This window comes from Corythoichthys intestinalis, unplaced genomic scaffold (assembly GCF_030265065.1).
Source record: "Corythoichthys intestinalis isolate RoL2023-P3 unplaced genomic scaffold, ASM3026506v1 HiC_scaffold_23, whole genome shotgun sequence".
Lineage (NCBI taxonomy): Eukaryota > Metazoa > Chordata > Actinopteri > Syngnathiformes > Syngnathidae > Corythoichthys > Corythoichthys intestinalis.
Window position 1 is genome coordinate 8,565,609 of NW_026651592.1, and position 27,628 is coordinate 8,593,236.

General features: G+C 43.3%; 1 protein-coding gene across 2 annotated transcripts in view; it reads left to right on the plus strand.

Moving 5' to 3' along the window:
- The window catches only part of LOC130911118 (C2 domain-containing protein 3-like), a 67,735-nt gene that overhangs the window by 28,123 nt on the left and 11,984 nt on the right, over nt 1-27,628 (plus strand). For both annotated transcript variants that reach the window (XM_057828836.1, XM_057828837.1), the window contains exons 15-30: nt 355-506; nt 670-916; nt 4,077-4,438; nt 4,608-4,780; nt 8,151-8,286; nt 8,353-8,621; nt 8,696-8,773; nt 16,955-17,551; nt 18,817-19,122; nt 20,423-20,561; nt 23,635-23,896; nt 24,111-24,241; nt 24,437-24,604; nt 24,689-24,852; nt 24,938-25,412; nt 27,480-27,576. In XM_057828836.1, the coding sequence (XP_057684819.1) occupies nt 355-506; nt 670-916; nt 4,077-4,438; nt 4,608-4,780; nt 8,151-8,286; nt 8,353-8,621; nt 8,696-8,773; nt 16,955-17,551; nt 18,817-19,122; nt 20,423-20,561; nt 23,635-23,896; nt 24,111-24,241; nt 24,437-24,604; nt 24,689-24,852; nt 24,938-25,412; nt 27,480-27,576 (3,756 nt within the window). The remainder of the gene's footprint in view (nt 1-354; nt 507-669; nt 917-4,076; nt 4,439-4,607; nt 4,781-8,150; nt 8,287-8,352; nt 8,622-8,695; nt 8,774-16,954; nt 17,552-18,816; nt 19,123-20,422; nt 20,562-23,634; nt 23,897-24,110; nt 24,242-24,436; nt 24,605-24,688; nt 24,853-24,937; nt 25,413-27,479; nt 27,577-27,628) is intronic.

Genomic DNA, 27,628 nt, shown 5'->3' on the forward strand with positions numbered 1-27,628 from the left:
CATAAATGCTCAATAAGGTCGAGGTCTGGGGATTGTGCCGGCCATATGAGATGCTCAACTTCATTAGAATGTTCCTTATGCCATTATTTAACAATTATGTTCTATGATTATGATGCCAAAATGTTTGGTGTTTCCATTATTTTGTCCAACTCCTGTAGATGAAAATAAAGGATACATGAATGTTTTTAGAACTCTTATCCTTATAACAAGACTAAAAAGTCTGCAATGCACTGAAGATACGAAAGTTGAGCCGTGAAATAGCGAGGGATCACTGTATTTTAATTAGGAAACATTTTTTTTTTTATAATTCAAAAAAGAAATACGTTTAAAATATTTTACCTCTAATACCTATAGGTAACCCCTGTGGCTCTAACTCCAAACTTACTGGAACGAATGAAGAACAACTTGATGGTGATCGAAGTGTGGCAGAAGACAAGTGGCTCCAGCCATGAGAGACTCCTCGGCCTTGTCAAACTTCCTTTACACCAGTTCTACATGTCCTTCAGGCAAGTGTCTTAATGCCTACCATTGACAGCGATAGCTGCTTGCCCCTACCACTTGAAGAGGATTGACATCTGTTGTTGTCAATGGCACTGAAACAAGCTCTTTTACCCCCAGGCATGTCTTCGTTTCTTCTTACTCAGCAACTCTGCTCGTTTTCACTCGCAGGGACTCCCAAATTGCCCACCTTCTTCTCCAGGCGCAGTATCCAGTTTTAGGGGTGGACTGCTACATGCCGGTAGTGGACGTCTTCTCTGGCGGCTGCAGAGGAAGCCTTAGAGTCACACTGGCCATGGGCCTCTGCGAGCAGGTGCTCGCCCTGCAGCGCGCCAGAGACAATGAGCGCGATTCGCCGAGCCACCCTTCCCTCAGAAGGCTGCATCTACTTGACCACCAGCCCAGTGCACCCGCCAAGGTTCCCACTGCTTTCATTTTATTAATCAATGATTACCATATGGCTGCCCAGTGGCGTCGTTAGGCCTATTTTAGGGGGGCTTCATGCCCCCTAAAATATTCTCAAGCCCCCCTTAATAATTTGGTGTTATTTTATTTGAAAAAAAAAAAAATACAAAAAATGCTGACACCTTCACTGGGAATGAATTCGACTTACTGCCGGCAATGCGGACCAAACTCTGACACCGGTCGTACAGGGACCGAACGGCCCTTACCAAGGGGTTCGGTACCCCGTATACCCGGAGCACACCCCACAGGACTCCCCGAGGCACACAGTCGAACGCCTTCTCCAGATCCCCAAAACACATGTAGACTGGTTGGGCGAACTCCCATGCACCCTCGAGGACCCTGCCGAGGGTGTAGAGCTGGTTCACTGTTCCACGGCCGGGACGTAAACCACATTGCTCCTCCTGAATCCAAAATTCGACTTCCCGACGGATCCTCCTCTCCAGCATCCCTGAATAGACTTTACTGGAGAGGCTGAGGAGTGTGATCCCTCTATAATTGGAACGCACCCTCCGGTCCCCCTTCTTAAAAAGGGAGACCACCACCCCGGTCTGCCAATCCAGAGGCACTGTCCCCGATGTCCACGCGATGTTGTAGAGGCGTGTCAGCCACGACAGCTCCACACGTGTCAGCCACGACAGCCCCACAACATCCAGAGCCTTTAGGAACTCTGGACAGATCTCATCGACCCCCAGGGCCTTGCCACTGAGGATCTTTCCAACCACCTCAGTGACTTCAACCCCAGAGATCGGAGAGCCCACCTCGGAGTCCCCAGACTCTGCTTCCTCAAAGGAAGGAGTGTCTGTGGAATTGAGGAGGGCTTCGAAGTTTCCTCCCCACCGACTCGCGACATCCTGAGTCGAGGTCAGCAGTACCCCATCTTCACTGTACACAGTGTTAATGGTGCACTGCTTTCCTCTCCTCAGAAGCCGGATGGTGGACCAGTCCAGAATTTCCTCGAAGCCGTCTGGAAGTCGTTTTCCATGGCCTCGCCAAACTCCTCCCATGTCCCAGTTTTTGCCTCGGCGACCGCCGAAGCTGCAGTTGGCTTGGCCAGCCGGTACCTGTCTGGTGCCTCCGGAGTCCCACAGGCCAAAAAGGCCCGATAGGCCTCCTTTTTTAGCATGACGGCTTCCCTTACCGGTGGAGTCCACCAGCTGATTCGGGGATTGCCGCCAAAACAAACACCAACCACCTTACGGCCACATCTTAGATCGGCCGCCTCAACAATGGAGGTGCGAAACATGGCCCACTTGGACTCAATGTCCCCCACCTACCCTGGGACAAGGGAGAAGTAATGCCGAAGGTGGGTTTTGAAACTCTTTCTGACAGGGGATTCTGCCAGACATTCCCAGCAGACCCTCACAATACGTTTGGGCCTGCCAGGTCTGGTCAGCATCTTCCCCCGCCATCGGCGCCAACACACCACCAGGTGATGATCAGTTGACAGCTTCGCCCCTATCTTCACCCGAGGGTCCAAAACATGCAGCCGCAAGTCCGATGACCAGATTACAAAGTCGATCATCGAACTGCGGACACCTCAGTGTTTGAACATGGTGTTCGTTATGGATAAACCGTGACGAGCACAGAAGTCCAATAACAGAACACCACTCGGGTTCTGACCGGAGGGTCCGTTCCTCCCAATCGTGCCCCTCCAGGTCTCACTGTCATTGCCCACGTGAGCGTTAAGTCCCCCAGAAGAACGAGGGAATCCCCAGAAGGGGCGCTCTCCAGCACACCCTTCAAGGACTCCAAAAAGGGTAGACACTCTGAGCTGCTGTTCGGTGCATAAGCGCAAACAACAGTCAGAACCCATCCCCCCACCCGAAGGCGGAGGGAGGCTACCCTCTCGTCTACTGGGGTAAACCCCAATGTACAGGCGCCAAGTTGGGGGGCAATAAGTATGCCCACACCTGCTCGTGGTCTCTCACCGTGGGCAACTTCATAGTGGAAGAGAGTCCAACCCCTCTCGAGAGGATTGGGGCTAGAACCCAAGTTGTGTGTGGAGGAGAGTTCGACTATATTTACAGGGTACCCGCGGGTTATTAAAAGTATTTAAAAAGCATTGAATTTAGTTTTCCATTATTATAGGTATTAAAAGTATTAAATTAGCTGTCGTAAGTCTGGAATTTTTGGGGACTGAAAGACCTTATATTTAAATGTGTTTTAATTGTATCTTCAGTAAATGTGCATTCTTTTGTCAAACACGCTTAGTAATTGAGGTTAAATTTGATGTTCAGTGCTTTATTTTTTTAATATGATTTAATATTATCTAAATAATGGGTGCGAGAAAAGTATTAATTTTCAGTTGAAATGGCATTAAAAAAGGTCTTAAAAGTCTTGAATTTAGATTTATCAATCCTGGGGGGACCCTGATTTAGTCGGAACTTCTCTGTCTCACACACCAGCTCGGGCTCGTTCCCTGCCAGAGAAGTCAAACTTCATGTCCCAAGAGTTAGCTTCTGCAGCTAGGGGTCAGACCGCCAAAGCCCAGCCTTTGGCTGCCGCCCAACTCCCTACGCATCCGACCCATTTGGCCCATCCCACAGGTGGTGAACCCATGGGAAGGGGAACCTACGTTGCTTTTTCCGGCTGTGCCCAGCCGGGACCCATGGGGACACGCCCGGCCACCAGACGCTTGCCTTCGAGCCCCACCTCCAGGCCTGGCTCCAGAGGGGGGCTCCGGTAACCCGCGTCTGGGCAAGGAAACTTGAGTCCATTTATTTTATTCGTCAATTGGGGTCATTTTGAGCCATGCTTTGTCTGGCCCCTCACCTAGGATCTGTTTGCCATGGGTGACCCTACCAGGGGCTTAAAGCCCCAGACAATATACTTGCTAGGATCATGGGGACATGCAAACCCCTCCACCACGATAAGATGATGACTCACGGAGGGGGACTATAAGCCAAATCCACCAAATTTCACAAAAAAGGGGAAAATAGTTACATATTTTTCATCATTTGTACATATACAAGCGTCATTGCTGCAGGGTTCAAAGCAGGGGGAAAAATAGTGTTTCATAGTCCCAAAATTGCAGTTATTGTTGATTATTGAAATAATCGATTAGTTGTTGATTTAACATTTAATTTACAATAAAAATGTCTTTTTCCCCTCAGGTAATTACTTCACCAGCTCGAGCAATGACTGAGCACGTGTTTACCATCCAGGTGGAAAAGGTGTCGGGCCTGACCCCTCTGCAATCTACAGTGTGGGGCGAGGCCGACTGTTATATTCAGTACACTTTCCCCTGTCAAGAAGTTGCCAATTTTGACACCACCCTGGATGGATATAGTAACACCAACCTGAAGCCTTTTCGGACCACAACTACTTTGTGCGTTCCTGACCCGTTGTTCGGGCACACGGAGACACACGCCCTGTTGGTACCTGAGGGTGTTCCTGTTCAGAAGCTGTTACTCAGCTCTCTTTCCAGCCAAGGTCTGAGAGGTGGTGGGGGTGTGAATTTTGAAGTTTGGTGCAGGTTTGTAAAGCAGTGAGATGGAAAAATCTATATATCATTTATTCAATTTCAAATTAATGACAAAATTTGTCAGAAATGGGACATAACAGTATATGCCAGGGATTTGCAAAAAATTTTGCAGAAAGTACGACGCAGTGTGACGCCGTTTAATATGCTTCCGTTCCCGCAGATATTATTATCCCAATGTCCGAGACCAGCTGGTGGCCAAAGGGATTCTGCCATTGTCTAAGCTGTGTGCCATGGTCACAATGCAGGGACGGCATCTTGACGATGCCGAGAAATTTTCGCTACCTCTACTCACCAAAGCGGATGGCCTGCCAGCACATCAGCTTCATTCCTCTGGTTCGCACTCTCAACTGATTGTAATTATTCATAAGTACAAGAATGTCATGTATACATGTTAAAAAATTAGGACACCCAATTAAATATTCAGTTCTTTATTACGAAATGTTCTCATGTTAATGTCTGATTTTGTTTTTCTTTATCTCTTTTAAAGAAAGTGATTAAATTGCAGGTAAACAACAAAAATGAACATTGTTTTACTCATTAAACCAAATTTATCAACAAAAATGCATATTCTAACTGAGGAAAAAGTTAGGACACCCTACCACCTAAAAGCTAGTGTTATCCCCTTTGGCTGAAATAACTTCAGTGAGACGCTTTTTGTAGCCATCTACCAGTCTTTGACATCGGTCTGAAGAAAGTTTGCCCTACTCCTCACCGCAGAATACTTTCAGCTGTGAGATGTTTGAGGGGTTTCTTGCATGTACAGCCCGTTTCAATTAGCCCCAAAGCATCTCAATGGGATTAAGATCTGGGCTTTGACTCGGCCTTTCCAGGACTCTCCATTTCTTCCTTTTCAGCCAGTCCTTGGTGGATTTACTGGTATGTTTTGGGTCATTGTCATCTTGCAGGGTTCAGTTTCGTTTCAGCTTTAATTTTTTTTCCACAGATGATCTCACATGTTCATCAAGTACCCTTTGATACACGATAGAATTCATGAAGGATTTTATGATGGTGAGCTAGCCAGGTCCTGCTACAGCAAAGCATCCCCACACAATGACACTTCTACCTCTATGCTTCACAGTTGGTATGAGCTTCTTTTCCTGGAATGCTGTATTGGGTTTACGCCAAACATGTGGTCTGTTCTGGTGTCCAAATAATTCAATTTTAGATTAATCTGTCCAAAGTATTCTGTTATTCCAGAAGTCCTGGTCTTTGTCTACATTTACTCTGGCAAACTTCAGTCTGGCCTTCATGTTCTTCTTGGAGAGCAAAGGTTTCCTCCTTGCACACCTCCCAGTTTACCTGTATAAGAGAATTTGTATGCCAAAAGATAGATGGCACCAAAGGAATACTTTAATTACTTTGGTCCAACCATAAAATTAGCAATAGGCAAATTGGCCTTATCCAAACTGCAAATATGCAGGGATTCACAGGAGTGATGCATCTTAACTGAAAGAAAATAATAATTTATGATAAGTAATAGGGAAATCTGAAGAAATTGGCTTAAACATAATCCCATTTTTTGAGAAACAAAAATCTGTGATTGGTCGGAAAATTGGGATTGGTGCACCTCTTGACATGATACCGATTCTTTTTGACAGCAATTTGTTTACCGATATTACAAAACTGGCCACAACTCGATTCATTTCAAGGGATTTAACACAGTTTCAGTTCCCATAAAGCAATAAAATACTAAGCGAAGTTTTTGAAAATGTTGTTGCTGAAACATTTCAGACATTAGTATGAAAACTGTTCTTTATAAAAATAAAAAATAAAATACAACATCTATAAAAGATGACAGTGTTGAACAACGTTTTGCATTTCAACTATGTTTTGCATTTCAATCGATTTAGTTGGATCATCACTTGACCCATCAATGTATTGTTCCAGACCTTATCATGATACCTCTGGTAAATAATTATTTGTGGTGTGTTTTCCACGAATAATAGGTTTGCAAAGGGTTGGAACATTTTTCTAAATCTTTATAGTAATGTAACTCACTGCCTGCCATTGACAGAGACAGGTTGTAATACTAGTCCTTCTCAAAAAATTCGCATATTGTGATAAAGTTCATTATTTTCTGTAATGTACTGATAAACATTAGACTTACATATATTTTAGATTCATGACACGCAACTGAAGTAGTTCAAACATTTTATTGTTTTAATATTGATTTTGGCAAAAAAGTCAAGAAAAAACAAAAATCCCTATCTCAAAAAATTTGCATATTTCATCCGACCAATACAAAAAAAGTGTTTTTTATTACAAAAAAGTAAACTTTCAAATAATTATATCAGCTATGCACTCAATACTTGGTCGGGAATCCTTTTGCCGAAATTACTGCTTCAATGCGGCATGGCATGGAGGCAATCAGCCTGTGGGACTGCTGAGGTGTTATGGAGGCCCAGGATGCTTCGATAGCGGCCTTAAGCTCATCCACAGTGTTGGGTCTGGTGTTTCAACTTCCTCTCCACAATATCCCATCAGATTCTAATAGGGTTCCGGTCAGAAGAGTTGGCAGGCTAATTGAGCACAGTAATGCCATGGTCAGTAAACCATTTACCAGTGGTTTTGGCACTGTGAGCAGGTGCCAGCTCATGCTGAAAAATGAAATCTTCATCTCCATAAAGCTTTTCAGCAGATGGAAGCATGAAGTGCTCCAAAATCTCCTGATAGCTAGCTGCATTGACCCTGCCCTTGATAAAACACAGTAGACCAACACCAGCAGCTGACATGGCATCTCAGACCACTACTGATTGTGGGTATTTGACACTGAACTTCAGGCATTTTGGCATTTCCTTCTCCCCAGTCTTCCTCCAAACTCTGGCACCTTGATTTCCAAATGACATGCAAAATTTGCTTTCATCTGAAAAAAGTACTTTGGACCACTGAGCAACAGTCCAGTGCTGCTTCTCTGTCGCCAAGGTCAGGCGCTTCTGCCGCTGTTTCAGGTTCAAAAGTGGCTTGACCTGGGGAATGCGGCACCTGTAGCCCATTTCCAGCACACGCCTGTGCACAGTGGCTGTAGAGGTTTCTACCCCAGACTCAGTCCACTGTTTCTGCAGGTCCGCCAAAGTCTGGAATCGGCCCTTCTCCACAATCTTTCTCAGTGTGCAGTCACCTCTTCTGGTTAGGCAGCGTTTCCTGCCACACTTTTTCCTTCCTACAGACTTCCCACTGAGGTGCCTTGATACAGCACTCTGGGAACAGCCTATTCGCTCAGAAATTTCTTTCTGTGTCTTAGCCTCTTGCTTGAGGGTGTCAATGATGGCCTTCTGGACAGCAGTCAGGTCGGCAGTCTTGCCCATGATTGCGGTTTTGAGTAATGAACCAGGCTGGGAGTTTTTAAAAGCCTCAGGAATCTTTCACAGGGGTTTTGAGCTAATTTGTTGATTCAGATGATTAGGTTAGTAGCTTCTTTAGAGTACCTTTTCATGATATGCTAATTTTTTGAGATAGGGGTTTTTGTTTTTTCTTGACTTTTTTTGCCAAAATCATCAATATTAAAACAATAAAAGGCTTGAACTACTTCAGTTGTGTGTAATGCATCTAAAATATATGAAAGTCTAATGTTTATCAGTACATTACAAAAAATAATGAACTTTATAACAATATGCTAATTATTTGAGAAGGACTATTATATTCTGCAGTTTTTTTTAAAACTTCTCTAAAATTGTGATATATTCGAATTTTAAATGTTTGTCAGGCCTTCTTGATGTGTGCATCCGGTACAAGTACCGTCCGATGAGAGTGGACAAACTGACTGGCAGAGGAGCCGCCTGTTCCTCCGTAACACTCGTGGTTCAAGTACACAGAGGGTGTGGTTTGCAGGCAGCAGCCAGGTATATGCCCTCTCATTATCCCACAGATTGGTTTCACAACTGCTAACTTCAAATTGTCAATTCTAGAGTCATAGCCCAGCAAGACGAAAGGTTCGACTACTTTGCCACCGTGGGAGTCAACTCTTATGTGAGCGTTCACTTGTCCATGTTGCCCGACGAGGAGCCGTCGTGCACCCGCGTGGCTGCCAGGACTTTCTGGCCGGAGTTTGACCACCGTGCTGAGATGCGCTGTGACCTACTCGTCCACAAAAGTGGTGGCGAAACCTGCAGTCTGGCCGAGCGGCTGGCTGAAGCTTCGGCTGTTTTCACTGTTTGGAACAAAGACAACCGTAAAGGTTTAATACAATGGAATGATTGTTTTTCTTCCTAGTCCATGACATCTGGACTTATTTAATGTCTTTCTTTCCAGGTGTTACTGCCACGGCTCCGGATGTGATGTTGGGCACAGTAAAAATACCTTTAATCGAACTCCTCCATAAAACAACAGGTGAATGATTGCTTCAATTCAATTCAATAAACTTTATTTATCCCTTGGGAGAGTTAGTGCCATTGACGGAAATACACATCCATCCATTCCAACTGGGAGGGATTGTCAGCGAATAATCGCAATGTTAGAGATGCACTGAAAATTTGGTGGCTGAAAATTAAGCAAACTGTTCTTGCATGTACTTCTTTTTAGGGCTGCAGCTATCGATTATTTTAGTACTTGATTAATCTATCAATTTGTTTATCGAGTAATCGGATTAGGAACATTTAATGCATTGCAGAATAAATTTTAGGAGATGAAAAACATAGGCTTGCTAAGATTGCACTTTAAAAAGAGCATTAAATGCGAATACAAAATAAAATTCCCATGTGTTTCTTCAAACTATGCAGAATCCCACTTTCATTTAAAAATAAATGAAAATAACTGAGTTAAACCTCAAACGGTATGAAAAATAAATAAATAAAATGCTGATCTAAGTTCAGTTCAGTTTATTCACACATCGTATCATGGTACACACAAGAACATGGTCATATATACAAACAGCTCATCTGATAAGATGCAGGAAAGGGACACTCCGAATAAGTCGAACAGCACACACATACACACACCCATACACATACATACAATTGTGGAAAATTTCATCAGTCTGATTACATCGGATTTGACATGTGATACCTTAGTAATGTAATTCAAAGACTTGGCATATTAAGCACACATTGCAAGGAGGTGAGTTTTCAGTTTTTTCTTAAAAATGGAGATGGAGTGTGACATTTTAAGTTTTTCATCCAGTTCATTCCAGATCTGTGGTCCTCTGCACACAATGCCAAAGCTTGTAGACTTTAGCCTTCTGTTTTTCCCAGTGATGGGATTTTTTTTTTCTGGTAGCATATGTGTGCTGAGCATAGGCGGAGTTTGACTTTTGGGGCAGGGGGGGCACAACATGTTGATGTCCCCGAAACGCAGTGTCAGCTATAAAATTATCTTACAAGAATATTTATAATAATAAGTTGACAATGAGCGTTTTTTGTTTCCAATCATTCTTGAGGGGAAATCTAAATCAGGCTGCTTTAGGCAGTACTTTTCGTCAAGCATTGAATATGGTACGCCCGCCGGTGTTGTGCCAATGTAGTTACCCCAGTCAAAAACTGTGTATCCCATGGGCGGAGCCATATGGAGGTAGATTTGTTTCTTTACTATTCAATCCAAAAAAAACGTTGCTTCAATCAAAATATATATTTTCAATAAAAAAAGTCGCTTCAAAAAAAAAAAATGTTAATCCAAAAATGAATTTGAAACTCAAAAAGAAGCATGCGAAAGCCATTTCGCTTTGAATTTTTTTTTTTTCTTTTTTTTCATTTAAGAAATGTTGATTTGTGTTTGGGCCACATTTTGGCTAGGACGTTTTTGTCTTCATTATTCGATCAAAAAATAAGTTGCTTCAAAAATGTATATTTTCAATAAGAAAAATCACTTCAAAAAAAAAAAGAGAAAAATTTCAATCATAGAAAACGTCTTTGAATGCGAAAAAATATTTGAGATTGAAAAATTTGCATTTGAACACTTAATTTTTCATTGAAAAAGTTTCATTTGATTGAAGCAATCCTTTTTGTGTTGGGGCCATATTATGGGTAGGACATTTGTGTCTGAATCATTCAAGCCCCCAAAAAGTTGTTTCAATCAAAAAATAATATTTTCAATCAAAGAAAAAAAATCATTTGAAAAATAAAATGGCCCTCCCCTAATTTTTTTTTTATTATATGCAAAGCAAATGAACGTCTAAGGTGCTAGTCACATGATCTGTTCGAAAAATAATTTTGACCCATTATAAAAATATTTTTTTGTTCATTTCATTCATTTTTGTTGATGCTTTATTGCTTTACAACTTTTATACATATCCATCCATTATCTTCCGCTTGTTCCGGGGTCGGGTCGCGGGGGCAGCAGCTTTAACAGGGAAGCCCAGACTTCCCTCTCCCCAGCCACTTCAACCAGCTCCTCTGGCGGGATCCCAAGGCGTTCCCAGGCCAGCGTGTCCTGGGTCGTCCCCGGGGCCTCCCGCCGGTGGGACATGCTTGGAACACCTCTCCAGGGAGGCGTCCGGGAGGCATCCGAACCAGATGCCCGAGCCACCTCAGCTGGCTCCTCTCCACGCGGAGGAGTAGCGGCTCGACGCCGAGTCCCTCCCGGATGACCGAGCTTCTCACCCTATCTCTAAGGGAGAGCCCGGACACCCTGCGGAGGAAACTCATTTCGGCCGCTTGTATCCGGGATCTTGTTCTTTCGGTCACGACCCAAAGCTCGTGACCATAGGTGAGGGTAGGAACGTAGATCGACTGGTAAATCGAGAGCTTTGCCTTTCGGCTCAGCTCCTTCTTCACCACTACGGAACGGTGCAGAGTCCGCATTACTGCAGACGCCGCACCAATTCGCCTGTCGATCTCCCGCTCCCTCCTACCGTCACTCGTGAACAAGACCCCAAAATACTTGAACTCCTCCACTTGGGGCAGGATCTCATCCCCGACCCGGAGAGGGCACTCCACCCTTTTCTGACTGGACCATGGTCTCGGATTTGGAGGTGCTGATCTTCATCCCAACCGCTTCACACTCAGCTGCGAACCGCTCCAGTGAGAGTTGGAGGTCACGGCTTGATGAAGCCAACAGCACTAAATCATCTGCAAAAAGCAGAGATTCAATGCTGAGGTCACCAAACCGGACCCCCTCAACGCTTCGGCTGCGCCTAGAAATTCTGTCCATAAAAATTATGAACAAAATCGGTGACAAAGGGCAGCCTTGGCGGAGTCCAACCCTCACTGGGAACGAATTCGACTTACTGCTGGCAATGCGGACCAAACTCTGACACCGGTCGTACAGGGACCGAACAGCCCTTACCAAGGGGCTCGGTACCCCGTACTCCCGGAGCACCCCCCACAGGACTCCCCGAGGCACACGGTCGAACGCCTTCTCCAGACCCACAAAACACATGTAGACTGATCGGGCGAACTCCCATGCACCCTCGAGGACCCTGCCGAGGGTGTAGAGCTGGTCCACTGTTCCACGGCCGGGGCGAAAACCACACTGCTCCTCCTGAATCCGAGATTCGAATTCTCGGCGGATTCTCCTCTCCAGCACCCCTGAATAGACTTTACCAGGGAGGCTGAGGAGTGTGATCCCTCTATAATTGGAACACACCCTCCGGTCCCCCTTCTTAAAAAGAGGGACCACCACCCCGGTCTGCCAATCGAGAGGCACTGTCCCCGATGTCCACGCGATGTTGTAGAGAAGTGTCAGCCACGACACCCCTACAACATCCAGAGCCTTCAGGAACTCCGGGCAGATCTCATCTACCCCCGGAGCCTTGCCACCGAGGAGTTTTCCAACCGCCTCAGTGACTTCAACCCCAGAGATCGAAGAGCCCACCATGGGCTCGGCCCAGACTCTGCTTCCTCAAAGGAAGGCGTGTCGGTGGAATTGAGGAGGGCCTCGAAGTAGTCTCCCCACCGGCTCACGACGTCCCGAGTCGAGGTCAGCAGTACACCATCTTCACTATACACAGTGTTAATGGTGCACTGCTTTCCCCTCCTCAGGCGCCGGATGGTGGACCAGAATTTCCTCGAAGCCGTCCGGAAGTCGTTTTCCATGGCCTCGCCGAACTCCTCCCATGTCCGGGTTTTTGCCTCGGCAACCGCCGAAGCTGCAGTCCGCTTGGCCAGCCGGTACCTGTCAGCTGCCTCCGGAGTCCCACAGGCCAAAAAGGCCCGATAGGCCTCCTTCTTCAGCTTGACGGCATCCCTTACCGCTGGTGTCCACCAGCGGGTTCGGGGATTGCCGCCACGACAGGCACCAACCACCTTACGGCCACAGCTCTGTTCGGCCGCCTCAACAATGGAGGTGCGGAACATGGCCCACTCGGACTCAATGTCCCCCACCTCCCCCGGGACAAGGGAGAAGTTCTGCCGGAGGTGGGTGTTGAAACTCTTTCTGACAGGGGATTCCGCCAGACGTTCCCAGCAGACACTCACAATACGTTTGGGCCTGCCAGGTCTGGCCAGCATCTTCCCCCGCCATCGGAGCCAACACACCACCAGGTGGTGATCAGTTGACAGCTCCGCACCTCTCTTCACCCGAGTGTCCAAAACATGCGGCCGCAAGTCCGATGACACGATTACGAAGTCGATCATCGAACTGCGGCCTATGGTGTCCTGGTGCCAAGTGCACATATGGACACCCCTATGTTTGAACATGGTGTTCGTTATAGACAAACCGTGACGAGCACAGAAGTCCAATAACAGAACACCACTCGGGTTCTGATCGGGGGGGCCGTTCCTCCCAATCACGCCCCTCCAGGTCTCACTATCATTGCCCACGTGAGCGTTGAAGTCCCCCAGTGGAACGAGGGAGTCCCCAGAGGGGGCGCTCTCTAGCACACCCTCCAAGGACTCCAAAAAGGGTGGGTATTCTGAACTGCTGTTCGGTGCATAAGCACAAACAACAGTTAGAACCCGTCCCCCCACCCGAAGGCGGAGGGAGGCTACCCTCTCGTCTACCGGGGTAAACCGCAACGTACAGGCGCCAAGCCGGGGGGCAATAAGTATGCCCACACCTGCCCGGCGCCTCTCACCATGGGCAACTCCAGAGTGGAAGAGAGTCCAACCTTTCTCGAGAGGATTGGTACCAGAACCCAAGCTGTGTGTGGAGGAGAGTCCGACTATATCTAGTCGGAACTCCTCTGCCTCACACACCAGCTCAGGCTCCTTCCCTGCCAGAGAGGTGACATTCCATGTCCCAAGAGTTAGCTTCAGCAGCTGGGGGTTGGACCGCCAAGGCCCCCGCCTTTGGCTGCCGCCCAACTCCCTACGCACCCGACCCCTTTGGCCCCTCCCACAGGTGGTGAGCTCATGGGAAGGGGAACCCACGTTGCCTTTTCGGGCTGAGCCCGGCCAGGCCCCTTTTATACATATATATATATATATATATATATGTCTATTTCATGCAATGGCACTTTTCAGCCACCGGGGGGGGGGGGGGGGGCTGGCCCCCCAGCCTCCCCATAAAATCCGCTTATGGTGCTGAGCAGTACAGATTGGAATGAGATCACTTAATTTTTGGGTGTGTTCACTTTATTCAGATTTAGCATTGTACAGCGATACACATAAGACATGATTTTTCCCTTTTTTTCGCCAAAGCATATTTCCGCATTAAATTCTTCCTTGTGTGAGTCCTCTAAAATCAACTCATGCTGCTTAGACACAAGACAACGAGTTGCCATAGCGACTACATCCAGTGTTTCACAAGTTAAACGAGCCGGGTTTGAAAGGTAGTTCTCTGGCAACTTCAAAACAGCTCCCTTGTCACTCATCATTAACTTAAACAAGCTGCAACTGCCTTTACCAGGTGAGAAAGAAAAGTTTCAGGGAGAGAGAGGCTGTACGTGATCGGATTGGACATCTCTATAAAATCCTGCATTTATTTTTTTTTTTTTAATTAGGGGGGCTGGGGGGGGGTCCACATTGGATTGAGGGCGCCATGTTTGAAGCGCGAAGTAGCGAGGAATCACTGTATACCCATAAACTAAATTTCAAATGCTTTGAAAACATAATAGCTCAAACAAAAACTTAACAGGGGAGCAGCTGGATTCAGCCATTTTAAATAAGTTATGTCATTTTCACTGTTGCCACTAGAGGGCAGTGTATCCACCCAAGTCACCAAATCAAGAAAACTAAATGCAGACCCTTCAAACCATTACAACGCCACTCCAATTAAACGAATACTCGAAGCTAAAAAACTTGATTTAAAGCTTCTTTGTAATAGTTACTCGAGTCAATAGATTAATCGTTTCAGCACTACTTCCCTTTCTAGAAGAGGCAAGATGTATTCCGAGTGGTTGTGTTGGCGAGGCACAGCTATTCTCATTTAGTGTTAAAGCACTTATTACATGCTCTTCCTGCTACATTTGATTCCCACCAGTAGATCATCTTTCTTTTTACCCCCTTTGATCAGCTAAGTAAGGTGACAAGCACCCCAGATGTATCTCTAATTACGATACTCATTCGTCTTTCAAGCAAATATGTTGAGAGACCATGGAGTGAAAACGATAGCTACGTCACGATATTCACATTAAAAAATATATGGCGGGAAAACACAGACAAGACTGAAAAAGCAGTTTCTGCTCTTGCACTCCTCTTTAAAAGGAACTGCTGTATTTTAAGCCAAAGCAACTGTTTTGTTTGATAGAACAACAGGGCTACCATATATGCTGCCCTAGCAGATTCATGGTGCATTAAGTCCTCATACTATTTTTAATTTGTCCGTTTTACCCTGAAAACCCCCGTTTGCAGACGTTGCGCAACTGCTTTTGTTTCAACCCAGCCATAAAACGAAGGTAATTAATTATATTTCTTATTCCAAATGTCTGTCATTTTTAGCTTTGAATCATTAATTGATGTCTAATATTTCGTTAAAAAAAAAAAAAAAAAATGATATCGGATATCTACCTCATAACTATCGCTTAATTGTATTTTTTATGTTACTGTCGCATTTTCTCCAATATGTTAGATGATAAATAATGGATCCAAACAAGAAAAATTGGAGAGAGAGAAAAAAAAACGTTTAGAAGGGTAAATATATGAAAAAGAAAATCCCCAAAAAATCCAGCTGTGGCCATTCACAGTTGTGTCTTAACACTCGGTGATACTAGACATGTGCCGGTTACCGGTTTCACGGTTTACCGTGGTGTGAAAACGTCGCGGTTTCAAAACCACTAAAATTTTCCGTCATACCTTAGTACGGTATTCGCTATTTATCATGTGCCAAAATGCAGCCGAAGTGGCTTGGTGCAGCACCGCGCACCCCTTCCCGTTTGTTGCCGTGAGTGTCACTAAACAGCCAGCAAACCCAAAAACAAATCCTCCAAACACAAGGCGTACTTTTCTTCAATTTATTGAGCTCTCAAATCGTGGTGAAATATACAAATAAATACATTTAAAACGCTGTACAATTGTATTTTTCCACGTGTGATTAGGTTCAACAGGATAGCAGTAGCTCCATTAAAAAGTTCGCCCAAAACAAAACACACATTTTCCTTTCAAATTCAATATACAAACTAAAATGTACAAAGACGAATGTTAGCCTAGGCTAAACTGGGAAAGCAGCTTCTTTTATGTCTCACAGCCGCTGAGTGAGAGAAAAGCTTGAATGCAGGGGGGAAGAAAAAGAAACGCGTCAAAGATCGCTAATTGAGAGAGGAGGTCTCACTCCTCACTTTTTTTTTTTTTTTTTTTTTAGATGAAACCTTTACAATATTTACATTTTAACTAATTTATAAAACTAACTTATACATTTTTAACTAACTTATTAACTTATGAATTCTTTGTTCTTTGTAACACAAAGGCATGGCATCATGTAGACTAGAGTTGACACAGTGGCTGAAAATGGTGAAACTTCACTTGAGCCTCACCCTAACCCCCCTCAAAAAAAAGTCATACAGTATATATTTTTAATTTTATTTAGAAGTGTTTTTACTTTTTATAGCAATTATTTTGTTCTTACTCTAAAATTGAGCAACTTGAGCTGTGGCTGTGGGAATAGTCTAGGTTCTATTTATTTTAATTTTATATAATATTTGTTATTTTTTGTTAATTTATTTATTTTCACATTATATTCATGTTCCAATTTGCAAATATGTTTTGAAAAAAATCCTGTTCAATGGATTTAAAAAAAAAAAAAATTTTTTTTAACCCATACATCTCAAAATTTTGGAGCTATAATTGCAATACCGTGAGACCGTGAAACCGCGGTATTTTTGCTCACGGTTATCGTACCGTGAAAATCTCATACCGGCACATGCCTAGGTGATACATGGAGTTTTTGGATCAAAACAAGGTAAGTACGCGATAATATCTCGTTAAAGTCATGGATGGTGTCTGTAATTCTGCTCTCGCGTGCGCTCACCTCCAGATAGGGTTTTCCTGTTTTAAAAAAAAAAAAGATTAAATGCCCTCCTGTTCAGAATTTTTCCTCCCCCGGAAATTTGAGATTTTAAGCTTTCCGATGATTTATCACACATGCATATCGGACAATTTTGAAATTTTACCAAATTTGGGGTCTCAGAGCGGAACTTCAAGTCACCTGAGTTTTTTCCGCCATATATAAATTCTTGTCCTATATCCTCTGTCATATGTTTAGGAATTTCTGGTTGGTTCAGCATCTCCGCTAAATGTGATTCCCTTCAAAGACGGCACACGTTGGTTGGAGGCCTAGAGATCTCAGTTGGCTTTGCACACCACTCTGAACGGGAGAGGGTCATTCATGCCGCTGAAGATTTGGGCTGGGATCTGACCCAGGCTCAGATAGACTGTGATGACCAAGGTGCCTGGGAGCTGAGCACCAAGAAGTTATCCATCACCTTCTCCATGCCCAGAGCGTGGTTACCCCTTCACTGCTTCTTCCTGCCGGGTCACGACACTCTTCAGCGCTCCACTTACTGCTACCTCCGATACAGATTCTATGACCACGACACTTTTTGCTCGCACATGAAGCACCCGTGTGTGGGCGATGACAAACAGGCTACCGTAATGTTCCAGGGGAGCCGCACCGTGGAGCTGAACCGCTCCCAGGCTCTCTTGTGGTACCTTCGAGAGGAGAAGCTGGAGGTCCAGGTATGGGTGGCTTTCCAGAAGGACAAAAGCGAGAAGCCACGGGACACGGACCGCCTACTGGGTTCCGCCTTCATTGATCTGTCCTCTTTTGCCAAAGCTCACCAGCCGAAGTTGACTATCAGCGGTAGGAAATAATCGAAATGAATTTACATTTTAGATGTAAATGTGCATTGGAACAAAAAAAACTATGCTCTTAGAAATATCTGATTTTGATTAATTACATAGTAATTATCTGTTTTCATCGAGAACTAAAGAAATCTAAAGATATTGGTAGTTTTTTGTCATTCTTGTTTTATTTAAATTATATTTTTCATTGTAATTTTAATTAGAATCCATTAAAAATATGGAAAAAAAATAATAATAAAGGCTAGCATCTAGGGCTGCAGCTATCAAATATTTTAGTAGTCGATTAATCGATAGACTCGTTAGTTCGAATAATCGAGTAATCGGATAAGGGACATGAACAATTACTACAATAAACAACAATAAATACCTGAGCTGAGCCTCAAACAGTATGATTTTTTTTTTTTTTTTTTTAAATAAGAATCTATGTACAACAAAAGAACAATTGGCTAACTTACACAGAAAAAGTCAGCTAGCTTAGATGCTATAAAATGCTAAAGTTTTTTTTTTTTTTTTTTTTTACAATCCTCTTAACAAATGGTTCGGACACATATTCCCGGAAAAATGGCTAAATATACCTATAAACTAAATTATGAATGCATTAAAAAACATTAGCTCAAACAAAACTTAGCTTACGTTGGTCTTAACAGGGAACAGTTGGATTCAGCCATGTGAAAAGAGGCAGACCACAGGACAATGTATCCACCCTAATCAATAAAACTACATGCAAACACTTTCAAAATTAACCATTACAATGCCACTTTAAACAAATACTCGAAGCAACAGAATTTAATTCGAATATTTTTTTCTTATCGAATACTCGAGTTAATCGATTTATTGTTGCAGCACTTACTAGTATCCTTCCTTTAAAAAATAAAAATACAATGCAAAAAGACAATTTTTACTTGTTTTTCTTAGTTTGTTTTTTTAATAGTGTAAAAGAAAAAATAGTATTAGTAAATAAGAAAAGAGAAATTATTTACTTGTAAGAGCCTGAAAAAAAGATTATTTTTAGGTGAACGATGTTTGTAAACAAATGACTGTCAAATTGTCAATAATAACATTTTGTCTTAACCATTTTACCCATTTAACAGCGATGCTTTTTTTTTTTTTTTTTTTTTTTTTTAAGTTATGAAAGATTAAAAATATTAAATATGTTTGTGTGAAATGAAGAAAAGGAATTTCTATTAAACTTGCAGGATGTTTGTAATGTGAAACGGAAGAGCTGATTCTGTTAATTTCTACTCGTCCTATCCTGTTTGTCAGGAGTGTATCCACTTTTCCGACGCTCAGCGGCAGACCTGCAGGGCGCCGCACTGCGGGTTCACCTCGGCCTGACCTCTGGTTGCGTTCCCACTGTGGAAGACGACCCGGCGGGCTCCGACAGCCAGGAGGAGACCTTAGTAGAGGGGCCACTACATCCCACGCCACCTTCTTCCCCGAACCGAATGACACAAAGCCAAACCACTCCAGACGACGTAATATTGCAGCCTGACGAAATTAACGAGGACGAATCCTTCCCAGCGACTGTTGTCCTGCACCGAGCTAAGAACCTCGATGTAAATATAAATGGTGAGTTCATAAGCTATTATTAACCCTGCCCAAGCAGTCATTTCAACATTTTTTCCCCCTCTGCCGGTAGATGAAGCATATGGTAGATTGAGGTTATTTATTTGGTTCCGTATCTTTATTCTAAATAACTCAAAAACGGAAAAATAGATTACAGGTAGTCTGGTTACGGGAGTTCCTTCCTATGCTGGCGACGTAACCCGAATTTCCACGTGAGTCAGAAATAACCCTTTAAAAATTCAAAATAACTACCCAAAAGTCCTAAGGTATTTTGTTTAAGGATGGAGGATACACTGCCCGGTGGTGGCGGTGTTGGGTCTGGCTGGACTGTCATTCTAAATTGCTTCCTTACAAGGGCACTCAGACATCTTGACATGGATAAAGAATAACTTGCGCTCTGGTTTGGTCAACATAAGACTGTAAGTTGCTTCAGTTGCGTATGCATTTGTAAGTAAGTCTAATGCTACAGTTTGTGGCGTTACGTGTTAGCGGTTTGCAATGAGAACTGTAAATACATTAGCATTTGTAGCGTTTAAGCCAGCGGACTTTTGTGAAGCAAATCAGGTAATTTAATCTACGAAATTTAAGTATTGATCAGACTAGATGGACGTTTGAATACCAGTTGTTTTGTGTCGAGGGTTTTATTGTTGAAATGCGTATCGTTTCGAACAGACGTGTGTTGCAGCTTTACAAAGTGTCCAAAGTGAAGGAAGTAAAAAGCATCAAAAAGCACAATTGCTTTGTGTGCTGTCTGTCAAGCTGAACAACTTCAAGTTTAGTGAGGACATAAAGTCATGAAGTAAAGTTAAAAAGATAAGATGCTGTGAGGTACAATTAGGTTGTGTCTGTTAGGGCAAAAAAAAAAAAAAGACTGGAGACAAAGTGGCAGATGAGACTCCAGCGTCGTAAAGTCGAAGTCGTGCAAGTCGAGTACGTCGGAACCCAGGGAGTACCTGTCCTGTATTATCAAAACCTGCAGGATATGTTTGTAATATGAAATGAAAGGTGACAAGAGTTGGGGTAATGAAGTCCAAGGTCACTGAGGTTAGAAAAGGAATTTATTGATGACGGTCGAACCTCTTTAACTAAAATTTGCAGGGTAAAGAACGGGATAACGGTCAAAGATCACAGAGGTTAGTCAAGGAATTTCTTGATAACAGATTACGCTCTGTAAAACGAACATTGCAGAGTAGGTGGTGTGATGAGAAAAGAAAGGATCAAAGGTCACAGAGGTCAGAAATATGGCAATGTTTTGCATTTGGCTCCTCTAGTTACTGTGAATAACTTGCTCCTTTTTTGTTAGGCCAACCCCCATCTGACAGCAGCACTCCGGCAGCATGCTGCTTCATCTCATATGTTACTGCCAACACTGCAGAACCCGTAACTACGCCCGTGGTGGCTGACACCAACTGCCCCATTTGGGACCACCAGCATGACACCAGGTTAGACCAATTTTCCGACACATATTACAAAAAAAAAATCTCCCTATGGACTAGGGATGGGAATTGATACAATTTTTACGATTACGATTCCATTATCGATATTGCTTAACGATTCGATTCTTTATCGATACTCTTATCGATTCTAATTTGGACTAATGGACTGTATGAGGTTCTGGGTTCAATGTGTTTTATGGTTCATTCGCCTCGGGGTGTCGGTTAGAACAAAAAGAGCGGAGAGTGGAGTTGGCCTTTGGCACTTTTAATCACACTTGGCGACAGGCACAGATATATTACAGGTAATAGCAGATGAGAGCATGCGTGGAAAGATGTTGATGTATTTGTATGCGTGTGGAAAACTGGAATGTGTGGGTATATGTGTGGTTCTGAAAGGAAAGTAAATTACATCATATTAGTGCTGATGCAATAAACAATGCAAATTGACTGTAAAGCAGTCAATGACACACATACATGACTCGGACTGTATAATGATCACAAAGGGGGGGGGGGGCACGAGTGCGCGCGCACTACCCGGAAGCACGTGCGGTCAGCTTGGCCATAGAAGTGGCGAAAACTAAGCACTTTACACTCATACTGTATGGATGTACAACATCATCTTAAGATGCTAAACTAACACATTCCCTCTTAACACAAATGTGCAATGTGAATATAATGGAAACAATGCTCTCCCAACGCTCTCCTCGACGCAGCGAGAACGAGCGGCAGCAACCAGCCGACATAACAGTAAAAACACAAAACGGTCACGCTGATAACGGCTCTAACTTATCATAAGAACTTTATGACATGAAGAGGAAATACTTAATTCGTTCATGGACGCACACAGATTAACAGGTCGCCGCACTCTGCTCGAAATGCGCACCTTACGCCTATTCTCGGTCCCAGAATACGCAGCGCGTGTGACATAGGATAATAACAGGAAGTAACTGACTGGTAGCTGTGGGAACGAACGCATACCCAAGGAACATTTCTAACAGGAGTATTAAAATAGCTTATAAAATCGTTTAGGATTATTTTAGGTGCATACGTATATGTCATATTTTTCTAATAGAGAATTTGACGAGGAATACAATAGACTTTTCTGAAAAAATCGACTTTTTTTTTTTTTTTGTAGTCTCATGAATAATGACCTGGCCTGTGAAAATCAATGCAAAATCACTCGGTGGCGACTCTTCATATTATACGTGGTGAGTGGGCACTCTTTGAGAAAATACAGTGCCTTGCAAAAGTATTCGGCCCCCTTGAATCTTGCAACCTTTCGCCACATTTCAGGCTTCAAACATAAAGATATGAAATTTATTTTTTTTGTCAAGAATCAACAACAAGTGGGACACAATCGTGAAGTGGAACAACATTTATTGGATAGTTTAAACTTTTTTAACAAATAAAAAACTGAAAAGTGGGGCGTGCAATATTATTTGGTCCCCTTGAGTTAATACTTTGTAGCGCCACCTTTTGCTGCAATTACAGCTGCAAGTCGCTTGGGGTATGTTTCTATCAGTTTTGCACATCGAGAGACTGACATTCTTGCCCATTCTTCCTTGCAAAACAGCTCGAGCTCAGTGAGGTTGGATGGAGAGTGTTTGTGAACAGCAGTCTTCAGCTCTTTCCACAGATTCTCGATTGGATTCAGGTCTGGACTTTGACTTGGCCATTCTAACACCTGGATAAATTTTTTTTTAACCATTCCATTGTAGATTTGGCTTTATGTTTTGGATCATTGTCCTGTTGGAAGATAAATCTCCGTCCCAGTCTCAGGTCTTGTGCAGATACCAACAGGTTTTCTTCCAGAATCTTCCTGTATTTGGCTGCATCCATCTTCCTGTCAATTTTAACCATCTTCCCTGTACATGCTGAAGAAAAGCAGGCCAAAACCATGATGCTGCCACCACCATGTTTGACAGTGGGAATGGTGTGTTCAGGGTGATGAGCTGTGTTGCTTTTACGCCAAACATATCGTTTTGCATTGTGGCCAAAAAGTTCAATTTTGGTTTCATCTGACCAGAGCACCTTCTTCCACATGTTTGGTGTGTCTCCCAGGTGGCTTGTGGCAAACTTTAAACGAGACTTTTTATGGATATCTTTGAGAAATGGCTTTCTTCTTGCCACTCTTCCATAAAGGCCAGATTTGTGCAGTGTACGACTGATTGTTGTCCTATGGACAGACTCTCCCACCTCAGCTGTAGATCTCTGCAGTTCATCCAGAGTGATCATGGGCCTCTTGGCTGCATCTCTGATCAGTTTTCTCCTTGTTTGAGAAGAAAGTTTGGAAGGACGGCCGGGTCTTGGTAGATTTGCAGTGGTCTGATGCTCCTTCCATTTCAATATGATGGCTTGCACAGTGCTCCTTCAGATGTTTAAAGCTTGGGAAATCTTTTTGTATCCAAATCCGGCTTTAAACTTCTCCACAACAGTATCTCGGACCTGCCTGGTGTGTTCCTTGGTTTTCATAATGCTCTCTGCACTTTAAACAGAACCCTGAGACTATCACAGAGCAGGTGCATTTATACGGAGACTTGATTACACACAGTGGATTCTATTTATCATCATCGGTCATTTAGGACAACATTGGATCATTCAGAGATCCTCACTGAACTTCTGGAGTGAGTTTGCTGCACTGAAAGTAAAGGGGCCGAATAATATTGCACGCCCCACTTTTCAGTTTTTTATTTGTTAAAAAAGTTTAAATAATCCAATTAATGTTGTTCCACTTCACCATTGTGTCCCACTTGTTGTTGATTCTTGACAAAAAAATTAAATTTCATATCTTTATGTTTGAAGCCTGAAATGTGGCGAAAGGTTGCAAGATTCAAGGGGGCCGAATACTTTTGCAAGGCACTGTATATAGTCTTACTTGTGGATTCGACTGTGTGTAACATGCGTAAAATACGTGACATAATTTGTGCTGCTTGGAATCGATAAGAGAATCGTTAAATAAACTGCTAAACGATTCCACGGAATTGAAATACACGGAACCGGTACTCCATAGGAACCGGTTCTCGATTCCCGTCCCTACCATGGACATCTAAAAAATGAATTTCTACATTTTAATCGCCAGGCTTTCCAAGCAACTCCTACTTGACCCACAACAAAGCCTGGTATTCAAAGTCCTCCACAAAAACCCCTCAGGAGCTGAGCAGGTGATCGGCTTCACGTCCGTCGACTTGTCCCCGTTACTCTGTGGACTGCAGTCGCTGTGCGGCTGGTACAACGTCGTTGACTTCAGCGGGCATTGTAGAGGTCAGCTCAAATTGGCCGTCACACCACTAAAGTGGGTGCAGGATCTCCGCGGGCACAGAAAAGCTGCTCTGGACAGGGAGGTAAGATAAAGATGCACACAGAGTATGTAATGTTATAGTAAAGGAGGAAGAAAATTTACTGGTATATTGTAAACAACCAGTAGATATCTAGTCCATTGTGACTGGAAGGTGTTGGCATCGAATTATCGCTGGTAATCCTCCCTGTCAAAATGGATTTGACGTCTCTAGCCGTGAATAGCAGCTAATGAGTTAAAAGTGTCTGTTTTCTTCACAGCCTTTGTCCCAGGTTGCATCTTGCAGCTACCAGACCACCGGAACTTACAACAGCTTCCCTTCTCACGTCAGTCGATTCCCTGAGCAGCACATCTCTTCACCTGACCACAGGGAGGCACTCTCTCCCAAAAAGTTTGTACCTTCACATTAGTTTTTTCCATTAATGAGACAAGGTCCTGGAACGTATTAACTTTGTATGTAGAGGTACCACTTTAATTGAAATAAATAACATACAGAAGTAAAAATATTAGTTACATTAAAAAATACATTGCATAGAAATGACACAAAATTTGACAGATTTTTACAGTATTTTTATTTACTTTTTAGGCATCCTTTGACTAATCCTGTGCCCAGTGAGAGTGAACGCCACCACGAGCACATGCAAAAGGTGCGTCTTCATCATCAGAGTCTCCAGGAGCAAGCCACACCGCACTCATCCTGCGACAGCATCAGTGACGTCAACCCTTCCGGCTCGTTGCTCTTCTCCACCATCAGGTAGCAGCACTAGCAGCACTTAATTCTCACTCCCGTTTTCACCTGATAGGAGATTGACCTTAAACGAAACTTTTTAACATACAGGAAAATTATGAGCGATCAAGATAACATCCAGAGATACTTCAGCAGCAAGCTCACGTCACCTACTTTCCCACCTGCTTCAGTACCTGATGAGCAGAAGCAGGCTGAGAGCAATGAGGATGTGCTTCTCGTCACTTCCCAACATTTCGCAGACGATGTCCACAATGGTGAGCCTTCATGCTCTGGCATTCCCTAGTTAAATGTCATTACAGTTGATGACATCTCAGCCTTTTGACTATTTTTAATTCGAAGGTCATCACCAACAAACCATTTCCTCCATCATCCACTGTAGCCCAGCCAAAGAGAACCATACTAAGATGCTAATATCCTCATCTTGTCCACGGTCATGTTTTCCGACATCTCAGTCTGAGGAAGAACAGGATAGCGGACACAGGGAGGAAAATGTAGTCGATGATGAAGAATGTAAATCGCATTTTAGCAGCGAAGAAGACGAGGAAGATTACGAGGAAGAGGTGTTGGAGCCAAGGCATTTGAATGAAATCATGTTTTCCCCGGTTAAGACCACGCCATGGAATAGCATCCTATCAGAACAGGGCGAGAGTCTGACAAAACCCAGCGAGGAAAAAGACGTCGTCGTTCAACGCCACCGAGCCAACAGTTTAGAAGACTTATTCGGAGATTTCGAAGAAGCTTCAAATTCTCCTAGTGACGATGACAACAAATCAGCAGCGGCCAGTGAGGCAAAGTCTACGTCAGAGAACCAAGTGTATCCTTGATTGGCCTGTAAAATTTCTCTGCAGATGAGCTGTAATCACAGAAACCACCACTGTACGTACTATAGTCCTTTCTCTTCTTCTGTTCAGCCAAGCAAAAAGCTCATAAGTCAAAAACCAGTGGTGGACAGTCGACACTCCTAGAACGGTTTGTTTCCTGGTGCAAGTATGCAGTGTTGTTCATCTGTCTTTAAAAAAAAACTCATTAGTTACAGTTGCGAATTACTTCTCCTAAAAAGTAATTGAGTTAGTAACTCAGTTACCTCATTGTAAGAGTAATTAGTTAATCAGCAAAGTAGCTGACGTTACTTCTCATGTTCTACACGTTATTACATTATACATTACATTTTATAACATCATTCACATCAAAGATGCTTATATTAACTGATTGAAGAATAAAAACACTGTACAGGTAGTCCCCGGGTTACGAACAAGTTCCGTTCCTTGGCTGGCGATGTAACCCAAATTTCCACCTAAGTCGGAATTAACCCTTTAAGGACCCCAAGATACCCCCTGAACCTCAAAATACCGGTCCAAAAACATGTATTATACGTCATATTAATAGGATAAAGTATAACATAAGATACTGTGAGGTACGTAGTGTTAAATGCTGTTATATTCTATGACTATTCAGGCTTAAAAAATTTTTTTGAGGTACCGTTTAAAAAAGGTGTCAGTGTTCAAAAAATAAAAAAAACAAACAAGTTGCTACCAAAATCTTCCACCATAATAGTGTCTCAGTTAACTATATGGCTTCCATTGACGGCGATGGATGCCCAGTCCGTTAAGAATGGGAAGGGGGAATGAACGGTCGTTCATTCAAAACCATTCTTTCCGATTTTCGGGGCATTTAGAGGTCACTTTCAGTTCATTTGAGGGCATTTACAGGTCATTTCCTGTTGAGTGTGAGTCACTGGCTATTCATTCCCGGGTCACTTCCTGTTCTGTGACCCAAAATCATCAGAAAGTGACCCATAAATTGCCCCTAAATCAACCGGAAGTGACTTAAAATAACAAGTAATGACCTGAAATGGCCCAAAATTACCTTGTTGCCTGGCATTGGCTATCACTGATGACCATAGAAGTGGGAGTGGCTGCCATTGACGGTAATCGACGCCCAATCCATTTAGACTGGGATGGTTCGCTCATTCGGAACCAGAGCATTCACAATCATTCTTTGGAATGGAATTTATTGTCATCATCATCGGTATCATTGACAATCATTGACAATTGCAAAATGTGATATGATTTGCCTGAAGGAACCGAATAAGAAGACAAAGGCGGACGGGATGAAGCATATGCTTATCAGTTTCCCGTCCCCGTACAGCTATAGACGCACATTCAGGCATGGAACATACATCAAAACTGTACAATAACACAATCAACAATCATTCTTTCCAATTTTCATGGTGTTTACAGGTAACTTTTTGTTCATTTTAGGGCATTTACAGGTCATTTCCTGTTGGGTTTGAGTCACTGCCAAATCATTTGGGAGATTCGCGGGTCACTTCCTGTTCTTTAACTGAAAATAAACAGGAAGTGACCCATGAAATGCCCCAAAATCAACAGAAAGTAACGAAAGTCAACAGGTAATGACCTGAAATGGCCCAAAATTCCCTCAATGCATGGCATTGCTTGCCACTGACGGCTATAGACGTTCAATCCGTTTGAGTGGATGGGGTGGCAGCGAATGAACATTCGTTCATTCGCTGCCACCCTCCCTGTTCAAATGGATTGGACGTCTTCTAGTGATAAAGTCTTTCCAATTCACAGCAGAAGCTTGTTTTTCTGTTTATTACTTTGTAGAATATCCAAGAATTTATTTCCTGAATGTATCGATAATCATTGTATCGCCATATCGTCAGATTATTGTTATCGTGAGCTTTGTATCACATATCGTATCGTGAGATACCAAGAGATTGCCACCCCTACTCTCTACTGAAAAATAACGCCGTATCTTACGCTGTTATTAACAACACTGCAACTATGTCCTAAAGGTTCTAATATTTTGGTCAGTTTCCATCATGTGATATTTTTTACTTAACTCTTTGCTCCAAAAGCTCTCTTCCCAACTTTTTCCTGCCCTCACATCAGTTGGAGGCTTCTCTGAAAGTGGTACACCTGGCGCCCTTACTTTCCAGTTCGTCAAGTGATGCTGTGAGTAGTCTAGCTTTTTTGAGAAAATGTTGAGAAATGCTTATAATAGATG